This window comes from Nomia melanderi, chromosome 13 (assembly GCF_051020985.1).
Source record: "Nomia melanderi isolate GNS246 chromosome 13, iyNomMela1, whole genome shotgun sequence".
NCBI lineage: Eukaryota > Metazoa > Arthropoda > Insecta > Hymenoptera > Halictidae > Nomia > Nomia melanderi.
The window spans coordinates 5,000,822-5,014,268 of record NC_135011.1 but is presented as its reverse complement, the minus strand read 5'-3'; the positions used below and the strand labels follow the sequence as shown (position 1 = coordinate 5,014,268).

The 13,447-nt window shown below is 47.8% G+C and overlaps 1 protein-coding gene across 7 annotated transcripts in view; it reads right to left on the bottom strand.

The window, feature by feature from the left end:
• The window catches only part of LOC116431550 (uncharacterized), a 44,549-nt gene extending 32,698 nt beyond the window's left edge, over positions 1 to 11,851 (bottom strand). For all 7 annotated transcript variants that reach the window (XM_076373401.1, XM_076373402.1, XM_076373403.1 and 4 more), the window contains exon 1: positions 10,133 to 11,851. In XM_076373401.1, the coding sequence (XP_076229516.1) occupies positions 10,133 to 11,164 (1,032 nt within the window). In that variant the 5' untranslated portion in view covers positions 11,165 to 11,851. The remainder of the gene's footprint in view (positions 1 to 10,132) is intronic.
• Between the last annotated feature and the right edge of the window lie 1,596 nt (positions 11,852 to 13,447).

Genomic DNA, 13,447 nt, shown 5'->3' with positions numbered 1-13,447 from the left:
TATTATCATATTCGATATTTAAGTCTCATTAAACGAAGACTCAATCTGGTCTTATCTTTATGCTAATTTCGCGCAGACAGTACTTTCAATAAGTGCTTTCGTACTACATTTCGCCCGAGTCATCTTATCGGACTAATAATACAAAATTCCACGCGAAACCAGTTCCCAACGGTTACACAATATTTTCCTCATTATCGGACGCAGTTAATTAACGTCCCGGTCGCGCACAAAGGCCGAAGTAAACAGAGGCAGCCGCTCGGCGAGATTCATCGATCTATTTCTGGAATCCTGGCCGCTACGTCAAGCAACATCAGTTCGTTTAACGCGACGGACGAGTTAAAGAGACACTCGCGTCGCAGCCACTTTCTTCAATTAATAAAGCGGACGAGTTACGATCGCGATGAAAGGGCAACGGGTCGAGGAAGCGAACGAGCGAGCGGGCGAGTGTCGTGCATTCCTTTTCCACGCGTTAATAAGGCATTAACAGCGGAGATAGATACGGATCGCGCAGCCGACCGATCGGTTTAACGAGCGAATCGCGTTCCCCGCGAGAACCGCGCCGACTTGGCCGGATTTTCAGTCTGAAAAACTGACTCATCTTTCCAGCGGACGTTCCTCCATCGACGGGACCATAATCGGATCAAAGAATTCATTCAAAAGTATTTCTCTCATCGATTCTATTCAATTCTCTGGAATAACTTCAATATAAGTTTCTCTGAGCGTTCGTTTTGTCTCGACATATATGAATCTATATGGAGTGGAAAACTTAAGTTGGTATCTTTTACTTAACACTAAACGTATCAGCACTTTATACGTAACTATTCCCACTCTAATCACCTTAGTTATAACGTATAGGTAAACAAATACGATCAATTTTGTCTAAACTTAAACGAAAGGAAACAATTGGAAGACTGATTGATCGGACAATGTGAGAATCGATAGAAAGTTAAATGAACGAAAGGAAATACAAAATTTTGATCAGTCGATTGGTGTTAAGAGATGATGAACAGTAATATAAGGGAAGGTTATTAAGTGAATCTAGATCCTTAGAAATATCTGCTACGCAAGGATCGAGTCTCCAATTTCATACCCACTTCTTCATTCATCTGGCAGCGTACCGTAAGGTCATTTAACTAACTTTCTAATTACCATTAAAGTAACCAATTTATGCGATCCTGGAGCGCCGTAACCGTATCTGAACATTCGCGTTCGAACGTGATCCAGCCGCGATAATCTCGAAATCTTAACGCCCATCGGAGGCGGCGGAGTCCTCTCGACCATAAAACGCTCGGAAGTTCGCGATAAAGCGGACCCGGAAAACCGGGGAAAATCCCGCGAGGAGAGATAAGTCGGAAGGCGCCATCGGCGAGGCCGCCGAAACGCGCCCGCCGATTTTCCCACGGTGATTTTTATCGTTGGTCGTTATGCCTAATGAATTTCCGGCGCGGGCATCGTTCCCGCCCGGTTCACGGACGCCGAACGACCGGCCTGACCAACTGTGAACGCGCGATTTCGAGAAACCACCTCGTACGAACAGCACCATGTGAAACGCTCGTGTTGTTTCTTTTAATTGACTTCGCTGGGGATACCAATTAGCGTCTTCTGTTTGAATATTCATGCACGGGCCGGATCGGGTCAGCTACTCGCTGCTGTTTACTTAGAAAAGAGAGTCTTAGACGATTTTGGTAAATAACTCGACGAGACTTCGTAAAAATTCATTCGGAAGTATATTACAGCATGGAATACAGTATACGAAAGGTTTCTTAGAAACATCTATAGAATGTCGAAGCCGATAATGGAGTATTATACATTAAAGACCATTAGATAAACTGAAGCTCTCTAAATTTCGAATTTCGAAACATCCTCAACGAAACTTGTCTCCAACAACGCGCTCGTACAGCCTTGAAAACACCGAATTCCATTAAAACCTTAATCAAACTCGCGACGTTCGTTAAGTGGCACGAAAAAGAATCGCACGGAAAATAACAGTGAAGCCATCTTCCGAATTTCCTTACGACATTCGCGAAGAAAACAATTACCGTCGCATCCCTTGCGCAACCGCACTAAGTAATGTTTCCGCTTATTACTCGGCATAATGGAGAAGTCAGGTGGACAGAGGAGCCGGCGCGCATCCATCGCTGATCCGCCATTGTTAATTGCACCGACCAGGGAAAGTTTCCTAACCACCGCGAAATTCCACTTAGCAGATTCTCAGGGCTTAATGAAGAGATCGCGGGGCAGAAATTAGTCGCGGGCATGCCCGTCCGCCGTCTGCGCGTTTATCTCGATCTAATTATCGGGCGATAAGGCGGCCCGATCGGCACAATGGTTCGTTACCGGCGCAAGAGACAAGCAATTACCAGCCACGTAATCCGGGGAACACGATTCGAGGTACCGATTGCCGGTCGCGTTCTTCCCGAAAGCCAGCGATTCGCGTTTCGAAAGTCGGCAACTGTATCTCGTCGTTGTATAATAATTAATATTCCCCGGTCGATCGGTCGGTCGGTCAACTCTGTCGGGTCGTTCCGCCGATCTCGCGTGTCGGGAGCCGATCGAACGCGATCGACGGTCCCGAGGAGCCACGATGAAAATTTCAGATGGTCACGGTGAACGGGAGCAGCCCGCCTTTACGAGCCGGCTTTCGTAACTCGGATCGGACTGGACTTTCTAATTCGCCGGTGTACGACGATAGATGATTCACTTTCACAATTTTTGGATCGGCCGCGTCGGCCAGCCACCCCCTCGCGGCGCGCGCCGTCTCAATGAGTTTCACCGGGAGTTCTCGCGTTCTCACGCGGATGATCGCGGATGTGTCGAAAGACGAGACGGAGGAATAATCTGATCGGGAGACTGGGGCACTTTACGGCGCACGGAGGGTTTTAGGCAACTGTGAGAAGACGTGTCTGTATTTACACTTTTATCTTGGTTTTAATTGGTGACAGTCGCGTCGCTTGTGAAACAGATCTAACAAGGTGGCTGTAGGTTCCTGACGGTTGTGCAGCTGAATGTAAGCTAGTACGAAATCCTTTGGTTCGCGGAGTGCTAGAATACGGAGAGAACTTTTAATGCTTCGTACCTTTTCATCTGATACCTCTAATTGAAATCAGGTATCAAGTAAATTGGATGTACGTAGTCTCAGCTGTTCAGAATTCGTCTGATAAAATGGAAATGCGCGTTAATCTGCTTCATCTACAAGTAGGGAGTACTTCTCGTGGTTTTTAGAGAACCGGAGAACTGAGTCTTACACCTTCATTTTTAATTAGTAAAATAACTTACGAGGGATTACATTCTGCTACTAAATCAGTGATCATCGTCCAAGTCTTAAGAGTCAAAAGTCACTTACAAAGGAAATCGAAGTTCCATCTTTCACCGAATTCTCCTATAAAGCATGATCGTCGAATTGACTCAGGATCACTTTGATGAGAAGGAACCGCGGTTCACACGTACCGTGAAGGATCGTCGTCGCGCGAGCCACGTCGATCGTAACGGCGCCGTTTCCCGCGCTAACGATTTCGGCGGCCGCTTCCGGATCACTCGCGCACACGTGCACACGCGGCGCGATGCGCTGCGGACACGGGAAATCGATCTCCGAGGCGCGAGAACGACGGCCACCCACTCAAGAAGACAGCGCGCGTCTACCTTGGCAACGAGGTCGACGAAAGCTGACGGAAGAACGTCGGAGTGCGAACACTGAAGGGGAGGAGGAACGGAAGACAAGGGAGCTTCGCGAGGGGAAGGGGAAGAATGTGTTTCTTTCGCGTCCTACGCTTGAGTGCGTGCCACCCGCCACTCGATACCCTACGCAAAAACTGCCGAGGGCTCCTGGGAAATGGAAAATGTAAACAAGCTGACAAAATGGGAGTTAACGCGTTGATCGCGAGGGCGGGTGCGGATGAGGAGCTTTCAAATTGCTTGAAAATCATTGTGATAAAGAAACTGGTGTCGAGTACAAATATTTAGGAACTTAATTAAGGTAATAGTACAACTTAAGAATTATGTCAAATGATTGCTGATACGATTGAATACTGTTTGTCTTTGTTATAATAGAATGAGTATTATCATACAAAACCCACCGAATTCACGTGTCAATGTTTTTTTCACGGAGTCAATCCGACGGAAACTGTATTTCGCGAGCGTCGTTAGCTAAAAGCTAACGTCAATTATAACTGATGCATTTGCATGGATATACTTTCTAAGAATTATATAACGGAGATTGAGTTTCCTAGGAACAATAGAATGGAGCGCGTAATAAAGGTAAGCCCAGAGTTAATTTGAATCGAGCACGAATTGAAAGGGATACCACTGAATATTCATAGAGAATTGCGTAACTCGTGAAACCGAACGTTTCGATGGAACTTCGGGAGCTCTGCTATTGATAGGCAAATGCGAATGATAAGTCGCTTGGTCGAGTGTTATCCACACTGGTAGATTAGATACCTCCGAAACAATCCGACTTGCACATTGTACCCTACAAAATCACGCGGACCAACCGAACAACCGGTTGGAAACAGCTTCGAAAAGCAGGTGACGCACAGGTGATTAGCCTAAAAGCCTGACGCATAGTCTTACAAAATATTCACGCAAACCAAGTGTGTCCCGAGTAGATTTACACTCGGAGACCAGTCGATATTGAGAATCTTACTTCGAGGAGCAGCTGATGAACAGGTGAGTACAAACCTGATAGTATCCGATAAAGCCAAGGTAGTATATTCGGGGACGCTTCGTGTACGAGTGAGCGAGAGGCCAAGGGATGAAGGAGCAGAGTGGAAGGGTAGATCGAAGCAGCAGGTCCTACCTTGTCGATGATCATCCTTTCCGAGCGCCGGCCGGACGATCGAGGGGACGTTCGGTTGGATCCACGGCTCCGGAGATGTCTGGTGCCGGGAGGCCCCAGGTTCAGGAAACTCGGTGCTCTCCAAAGCGTGGACAGGCCGGGAGGAAATCGTGGGGATACGGTGGATTTCCGCGATTGGCCGTTTCCACCGGACACGGCGAGACGGTTGGCCGCGTGCGTGTGGCCAGGTGAAACACAGACGGGGGACCGGGAACACCGGTGTTCAGGCAGCAGAACGAAAGGTGCCGGGCCCGATCCAGCAGCAAGACGAGCCGCCGGATTGGTCGATCGCGGCCCCACGAAAGATCGACCTCGATATCAACGGCCGAGCGTGTTTCGCGTAACGCGTGCACGCGGCATTTTTTGTTTCGGAAAATCGCGCGCTGACACACATCGACCGTCTGGCCTGGAAACCTGGGGCCTTGGCTCAAGGTCGTTCGAGAAGATAACAATGGGGATGAACGGCGCGGCGGTCCGTGGCTGGACTTTTTCGAGCTGTGAAAGTGTTCTGCGATTAACCCTTTGGTTAGGGCAAACTTCGAGACGTACCGTGCGTGGCGTACGGTGGAAAGACAATTGCGAGTTATACTGAGAACGTCGAATTTTGTGTTAACGCGTATTTATAAGAAAGTGAATCGTTTGTATTCTAGAAGTACTTCGTTAGGAGTATTTAATTTTCTTTGATGAGGCGCAGACATGGTTTGAAAGTTGAGACAGTGTATATGGATCGAGGAGCATAGCTTTTTTATTCAATATTCCAGATATTGATGTATTGTACGAGGCTTAACGTTAAATGTTGAATTTTATAATTTTGTATGTGCTGGATCGAGTTATTGGAGTGCAAAGGGTTGAAGCAATCGAGATACTGAATTGAACTGAATTCAAGCAATATAAAGTAATCGCATTTGAATGATATATGACTAGTGGAAGATGTAATTGTTGAATTGGAATTCACTTACGTCTGATCCGAGTCAGCGTTGCTCCAATTATTGTCGATAATATTCTACGAGCGCCTATGGACTCTCAGTTCATTTCGAGTAGTGCGAACTGAATTATAGGCGATAATAATACGAAATCTAATTTTTGAAGCTCCCTTAAGCGCTAATAGTAGCTAACGGATTAAGCGAGATACCTTGTGGCGAATGAATTATTGGATCGTGAGACTTGGGACTTGCGATAAAGTTTCTAAGTTATGGAAGTTTCTTGAGAGATATGAAGAAAATTTGGGATTTGCGAAAATTGTGGAAGTTGCTAGTGAAGTTTGGTATTTGGAAAGAAGATGTGAAGTTTGATAAAGATTGTTGGACATTGTAAGATACGAATTTCCAACGAACAATCCTAGGAAACTTGAATCCTGAAGAATTCTTGTCGAAGCAATTATCGAATAAAAATTGCTCGGAGATCGGAGTAAACAATAAACGTCAATGAATAAGAATATTATTAGTTCCTCTGGGATTAACGGAATGTATTATTATTCTCTTATGATTAATTAAGACACAGAGGGGGCGAAGCAGCGTGGCGCAGGCGGAAACGCCGTGGACAGATCGATTCCCTCGCGTTGTCGCGACCTCGATCTCGGTCAAGCCAGTTCCGAGCGGAATAGGTTACTCGGCGCACACGATTACGGGCGGTGGCCATTGAACCGGCCTCGCTGATAACTCGGTTTCGTAGCGACGCCTTGATAAACGAGCAAATTCACTTCCGGCAACGCGGCGTTCTGCCGTGAATTATCATGAACACTTCGAGCGGGGTCGCCGCGAGGTGCGTCTACCGTAGTTTAACTTGACACTGTTGCGACTACGAGCATCGATCGCCGGTATACTTGTCGGAGGTGTTAAGCCTCGTTTACACCGTCATAAAAGTATCAATACCGTATCAAACAGAGTCGCTCGCAATAACGAAATTGACAAGCCAAACGATCTTCCTCTCGCTCGTAAGCGATGAAATATATAAATATCCGTTACATCTCGGTATTTCTCAAGTATTCGAGGAGAAAACAAGAAATCTCGACAGAGGTCTTCTATTTCTATCATTTAGGAGATAAAGCGTAATAAACAGTCAGTCACGGAATAATTAATTCCCGGTGATAGCTCGGCGATCCAATGAAACACTCGGCACCGTCCGTGTTTTACAACCTCCGAGCAACCGACGCGTTGATGCACGCATTAATTATACATTTTATGGGTAATATCTCGTTTCACGTGACTTCTAATTCGCGCGTACGAGTATATCTATACGCACACGTACCAGTACACGCGTTTATACGGCGATTCGTGTAATCTTTAATCCATAAATACACGAGCACACCTCGCCGGAACAATTCGCCGGTAGGAAAAATGACGACCGGCCTCCGGGAACACGCGCGAGCCGAGGAATTATTCAAATTGATAATGTCGTGCTCGCTTCACGGCTGCATAAAGCGTGGTTCGCCCGTTCGCGCGGACCGCGCCCCACGAAATTCAATTAAGAACAAGCATCCATTCTCGCGTTTATCATCCGGCGGATCGCGGATGTTTATGCAAATCCCGCGCGTCCACGGACTGATCCCGGGAAAATGGAATTAAGCGGCCGTTCATCGCCTCCATTAAGTGTTTTATTGGCCCGATAAATTTATCGCAACGCGAACCAGCCGCCGTTTAACCGCGTAAAACCGGCAGTCCAATTATCCCCGAGTTTCTGTGGACGCGGATCGTGGGCCTTCATAGGCCTGACCGGCCCGAACGCCGGGGAAAAGCTAAAAGGAACACCGCCGGTGGCGGCAGACGCTAAATCTTTCCGACTCTCGGCCGATTTTCTTCGGACTAACCCCGATTATTCTGGTTCGCGTCTACTTTTACTCTTAACCCATTGCCCTATGATTTCTTTGTGAACTGCGCGCGTTCTGGATACTTTGTTATTAACCCTTTGCACTCGGAAGTTTTTCCGCTGGATATATTCAACGTTTTCCGATGAGATATAGACAACATTATTTGAAAATAAGTAATGAGAACATTTTTAACGCATAGATTTTATAATGTTGTTGCGTCGAATCAAATGGTGAGTGAGAATGGTCATTCGAGAGGTCTCTCGAGTAAAGGATTAATGATTTATGGAAAATAAGAGAGAATTCCCGTGTTATTCTATATCAACGGGTGCTCTAAGGTATAATCATTGATAACAGCGGCATAATATGCAATTTGCATTGAGTGCGTTCGTACCTTTGGTCTTTCAAACCTTTTACTTTCTGCTAGAAGCAAGTTCCCATTCATCAACGTTACAAAGTACCGATTATCAAAATAAACCGAGCAGAGTAGAATTTTATTCTGCGGATAATTCCAATTTCCTACAGGACACTGTAAACGATAAATTCCGTGGGAACGGTGATCTAAACGGAAAGAAGGTTCTATGAAAGATTCTTCGCGACCTGTTCTCTACGAGTCGCCGCAAAGCGACGCGCCAAAGAACGAGATGCAATGAAAGTGCAGCCCGCATTCTTCCCTTGTCTTCGAGAAGATTTTAACGTATCTCCGATATTCGACGATTTACAGCGTTCAACCGTTCGAGGACGAATATCAGCGTTCCGGACCCATCAGATATTCTGATCTCAACTGAATTATTCAAACGGAAAACCGGAGTTCTCTTTTTCGTCAATATTTAGAAGCTCGATATGCAACTTAGCTTTCTCTGTTGAAGGTTCTGAATATTTTACAAAGTTCTCATCCGTAAAGGGTTAACTGGTGTTTTCCGTCTCTTGTTACCGGCTGCAGCTACTAATCCAGCCCCGTAGCCGTGAACTCGATTCGCTTGCCGGGCGTCGAATAGCGGTCGCGTGTCGTATTCTTGCGCCGCGGTGTCAATGGAGAGAAAATAACGGAGAACGAAAGTGGTTACGCGTGGCTGCGCGATGTCAACCGGCCAATTACGCCTTTGTCGTTTAATTAGACGCGCCAGTCGGCGTTCTCCAGGCGGGACCATTCAATCCTACGACAGCCATTGTCCCAGGCCTCTCGTTCGCGGATAGTTCAATCGACGCGCGGAACGAACGCTGGAAAGATTCGCGGACAGCAATGAATGGACGGCGTTCCTCTTTTTTTTCTCTTCTTCTCTTTTAGTCGCTCTCCCGTTGGCGCCGTCTATTTGAATTTTACGACTCGATTGAAGTTATCTGGCCTTGTCCATCGGAACGTATCGCGTACGAAACGCTCCGCGCAATAGTGTAAATTAATAATCCTCCGCGATCTGCCGGTAGAATTCATTTTGCTCGCGTTTATGTTCTTTCATTGGGTGAACAAGGGTTTATCGTTGAGAAAGTAATGGCGCGATTCGCGTTGAACCGCTTACTGTTTGTATCGAATTGTGTCTGATGTAATGGACATTATTAATTGTTCGGTTTTCCTCAATTTTTCTATACCTTAATCGATTTCGTATTTATATGCTGTTCATTCGTTGTACATGAGATTCTATGGAACAACGTGGAACAAATGCAGAGAATCGCAAATGGCAACGATGAAAAATGGCATCACGAGCGTCGAATGTTGATCGAAACACGCGAGAGTACCTGGCTACAGTATAACCGGCGGATTAATGAGATTAATTATTACGCGAGCGAAATATGCGTGGGAGCGCGGGCCACAGTGCAATTAGTCTTAGGCACCGGCAGGAAAACCGAGCCAGAATGGCTCGTTTGCAGGAATTACTCAACACCGCGCAGGAACGCGAACAACGCTGGCTCTTTGTAACTCGGCGCGGGCGCACTGTCGATACAGCACAGTGAATCGTCGAGAACACTGCAGGCGACCGATTGCTTTCAGTAAGAAACGCTTCCGAGGCTGCTTTAACCCTGGATGCTCCTAAAGAAGACGCTCGTTGAAACCGTGAGTCGCGAAACTTTGAATAAGAGTTACTTTCGTTGCTGCGAACCTCCTCAAACTAACTTAAAGAGGGCTAGACTCTGAAAGTCTCGCCACTCGTAGCATCCTCTAACCTTTAACTTGAATAAAACAAAGACTCGAATAAAGTAACAATGTTCCTGTTTAAATGAACACGATAAAACATAGAAATTATAAAATCTAATCAACGAGTGCAAAGGACTCTCTCCTCTAATCCTAGTATCTAATAGTTATCAGACTATCCGTCTCTACATCAAACACAGCAGATCAAAACCAAAGAGAACACGAAACTGCACAGCAAATCACGCCACACAAAAACGTTACAAATAAGAATCAAGCGCAAGCACGTCGTACCTTCTTCTATGATCCTAAACGCAGTTGCCCCCGATCAGGGTAATATCGGTTAGCGGCAAAAAAGACAAACACTTACGTCACACGCGTTAGATACGTCGCTGGCCTCGTCATCGGGGGTAGCAAGTGGTGCGCGCGAGTTCAAATCAGGGTTCTCCGTGTCTTCGATCAGCTCCGAATCGGTGCCCGGTTCCAGGCACTTCGCGTCAGAATAGGCGGTCGCGTTGCCATCGGACACGTTCACTTCCGTTTTCTCGATGAACGTCGGCTCGGACACCGACAACTCGCTGGACGATTCCGCAATCGCGTTCTGTTCATCCGCGTTATCCTCTTTCGTCGCTATTTCCTCGTCTATATCTAGCAAATTCGCCGGAGGCTCTATCTTTTCAAGACAGGGACTGTCTGGAGCCTGGACCTCGTCCTGAAGGCGTTCAGCGTCGATCTCCTCGCTGAGCACGCGCCGTTCGGTGTCTATGAACTCTTGAGTGCTCACGGCATCGGTCGAAGCCTCTGAGTGGCTCAAGGTCACGTCTTCGAAGCTCCTCGACTGCATGGTGGACACTTCTTGCGCGTCGTCTTCGGGATCATCGACAGGTTTCACAGGAGTCGAACAGTCCTCTGGGTCCTCTGGTATTTTCTCGTCCACCGAGCTAGAAGATCTGTCGTCTAACGATACCTTGGACTCTTCCTCGACCGGCAGCTCGTTCACATCATCGGTATCCTCCTTGCCAGGCTCTGTCATAACTGGCTCGAAGATGTCATCAGATTTGCCAGTCTGAAACAACGAAGATCCCTCCTCGAATTCCCTGGAGTTGCAGATCTCCAGGCTCTGCTGGCACAGGTCGAAGTTGTCCGAGAATTGGCCGGCCTGTTGACCCTCTTGAAACGTTACCTGCTCCGACCAGGTGTCCACGTTCCTCATCCGCGAATTGTCATCTTCCGGTCTGCTGTCAGTTGTCTGCATCGCCTCTGACTCCTTGTCCTCTAGCACCATACTCTGGACATCCTCTTCCTCTTGGTACTTGTCCACGCACGAGGCTGGCATCGTGGTCTCTTCCTCCGGGACGACTCCGTGGACAGGGTCGAAGGACTCGTCGGCTAAGGTGGGCATCTCCGATGGCCTGTCTTCGGTCTCGCTTGCCCTGGGCACGGAGTCATTCGGGATCTCGTCGTCCTCCTGGTTTTGATCGTATAACCTGCCGTCGTCGGCGGGCTCGCACGTAGACCGATCGATCTCGTCGTTGATTGTTTTCTCGACGACTATCACGCTGCCAACTTCCGGCTCCTCCGCGAATACCTGCTCCTCCTCTTCGTCCCGGAAGCCTGTCACGACCGGCTCCGGCTTGACGGTCTCCTCGTAGGAGGAACTCGAGATCTTGGTGTCCGGCGACACGTGGCCGTTCTGGTAACTGTATGGCTCCTCGATCAGCGCACAGTGCTCCGCCTCCGCGACTATGAACTCCGTGTTTATGTCCAGAGTGTCCTGTCGCCTGTCCAACACAATCCTCTTCACAGTTTCCGGCTGGCTAGCTGGTTCCTCGTTGTCATCGTTGTCGACGACAGTGTCCTGATTGTTGCTGGAGCTGATCCTCAGCGCCAGCTCGCTCTCGATCAGCTCCTGCAGGCTCTTGTCGTCCGTGTCAAGCTCGTTACGCGTGTTGTTAGTCAGTATTAGGTCGTCCTCGTCGTCGTTCGTGTCGCACAACGATATTAATTGATTGTTACTCGCTGTTAGGTTATCCAAATCGAGCAAACCGTTGTTAGACTGCACACCACTGCACACCTCGCTCTTCTTGTTACTTACGACGCTGATCGACTTCTTCGTCGCCACCTCCGCCATTATGGCGCGCCCTCGATCCTCGCACAGTCACACCGTGGACACCTGTGAACGGAGAACAGTGATGTTAGTCGACATGTCCATCGTTATCAGAATTCTTAACGTTCTATACGATATTACTTATTCTCCCGTGACAATGGTGAATCTTATTTCAACACATTCTTGGTTAAATATTCAAAGTTCCTTAACAACGATAACGACGACTGGAAGTTTCTCCCACCTATAACTTTAGCGAAGCTAGACTTTATGCCACTGAACCAGTGGTGCAGTTTCACCAAACGCGACACCAGTTTTCCTCTCGACGGCCCAAAAATGGGAACGGTATCTCCGATTTTTTAAACCATTACCAGCGCCACGGGTGAGGGACGTGCAACGCGATGAAATTCTGTCGAAAGAAACGCTGGAGAGGTTTATGGTTATGCGAAGGCGAGGCTCGCGGCGAGTGGCCCCATAAACAGAACGGTCCAGAGGAGCGTTCGTTATTCGACAGCCGAGTCGGGGTCGGTTCGGACCGACCTCGGGCCGAAAACTCACCGTCGGAATTCGAGGGGAACCGGCCCTGCCCCTCCACTCGCCACTCAACCCCTTGATTCCCTTGATTTACGCGACGCAAATAATAGATCGACGCTCCATACGGCAATTCGCACGGTCATTCACGGGAAAAGTTCTGACCGGGTCGATCGGTTTCGCCTCTGTCCCCGGAGTCCCGAGCGGAAAGAAGGTCATCCGGTATTTCTGTACGAACAATTTTCCTCGGTCTTAATTAAAGGATGAAGACAGAAGGAGGGAAACGAGTCTTAATTCGACGACCGAATTAGAACGCCGGGAAGATCGCTTAGACTGCAGATGGCTAGCGCACTGGCGTTCTCTTTTAGAAATCGGAGATAAGGAACCGAAATGTGCCGAAGAAATTGTAATCCGAAGATCACGATTATAATTGTGAGCTTTCGAACGAATTTGATTAACAAACAAGACAGATAAATATTTAGATAAACAGATAGACGTCCTTCATGTCCTGTAATCAACAAATTTCAACTCAATTCATCCCCTAATCCAAATCAATCTTATCATTTTCCCGTTCCTTCTTCCAAACTTCCTCGATTTCCCCTAAATTACAATCTTACACAAAACTCCCATCCTTTTTATACCCATCGCAGAAGGTTACTCTTTCCAGATACTTGAAAGAAATCCGATTACTCAGAATCCAAACATCCCTAATATTAGCCATCGCGAGGCTCCGCTCGCACGGCGATCGCAACGGGTCCCGGCGAAACGGAAACGATAATTGTTTTTCCGCGGTTCCCGAACGAATCCGGTTATTAATAATTCCGTGTATTTGGACACCAGCGTGCCGTCAGCGGAGCATCCGCAGTCCGGCGATTACGAAAGTATGCAGCCGGAGATCCTTTCCTGAAACGGCAGCGGGCGGGCTATTCTTAGATTTGCTCCGCATTCGTTGGACAAGGAAATCTATTCTTCTCCGACGGGGGGGTCGGCCGCGTAATTCGCGTCACCAACGACAGGAATACGAGGACCGGTGCGTTGATTCGGCCCGAC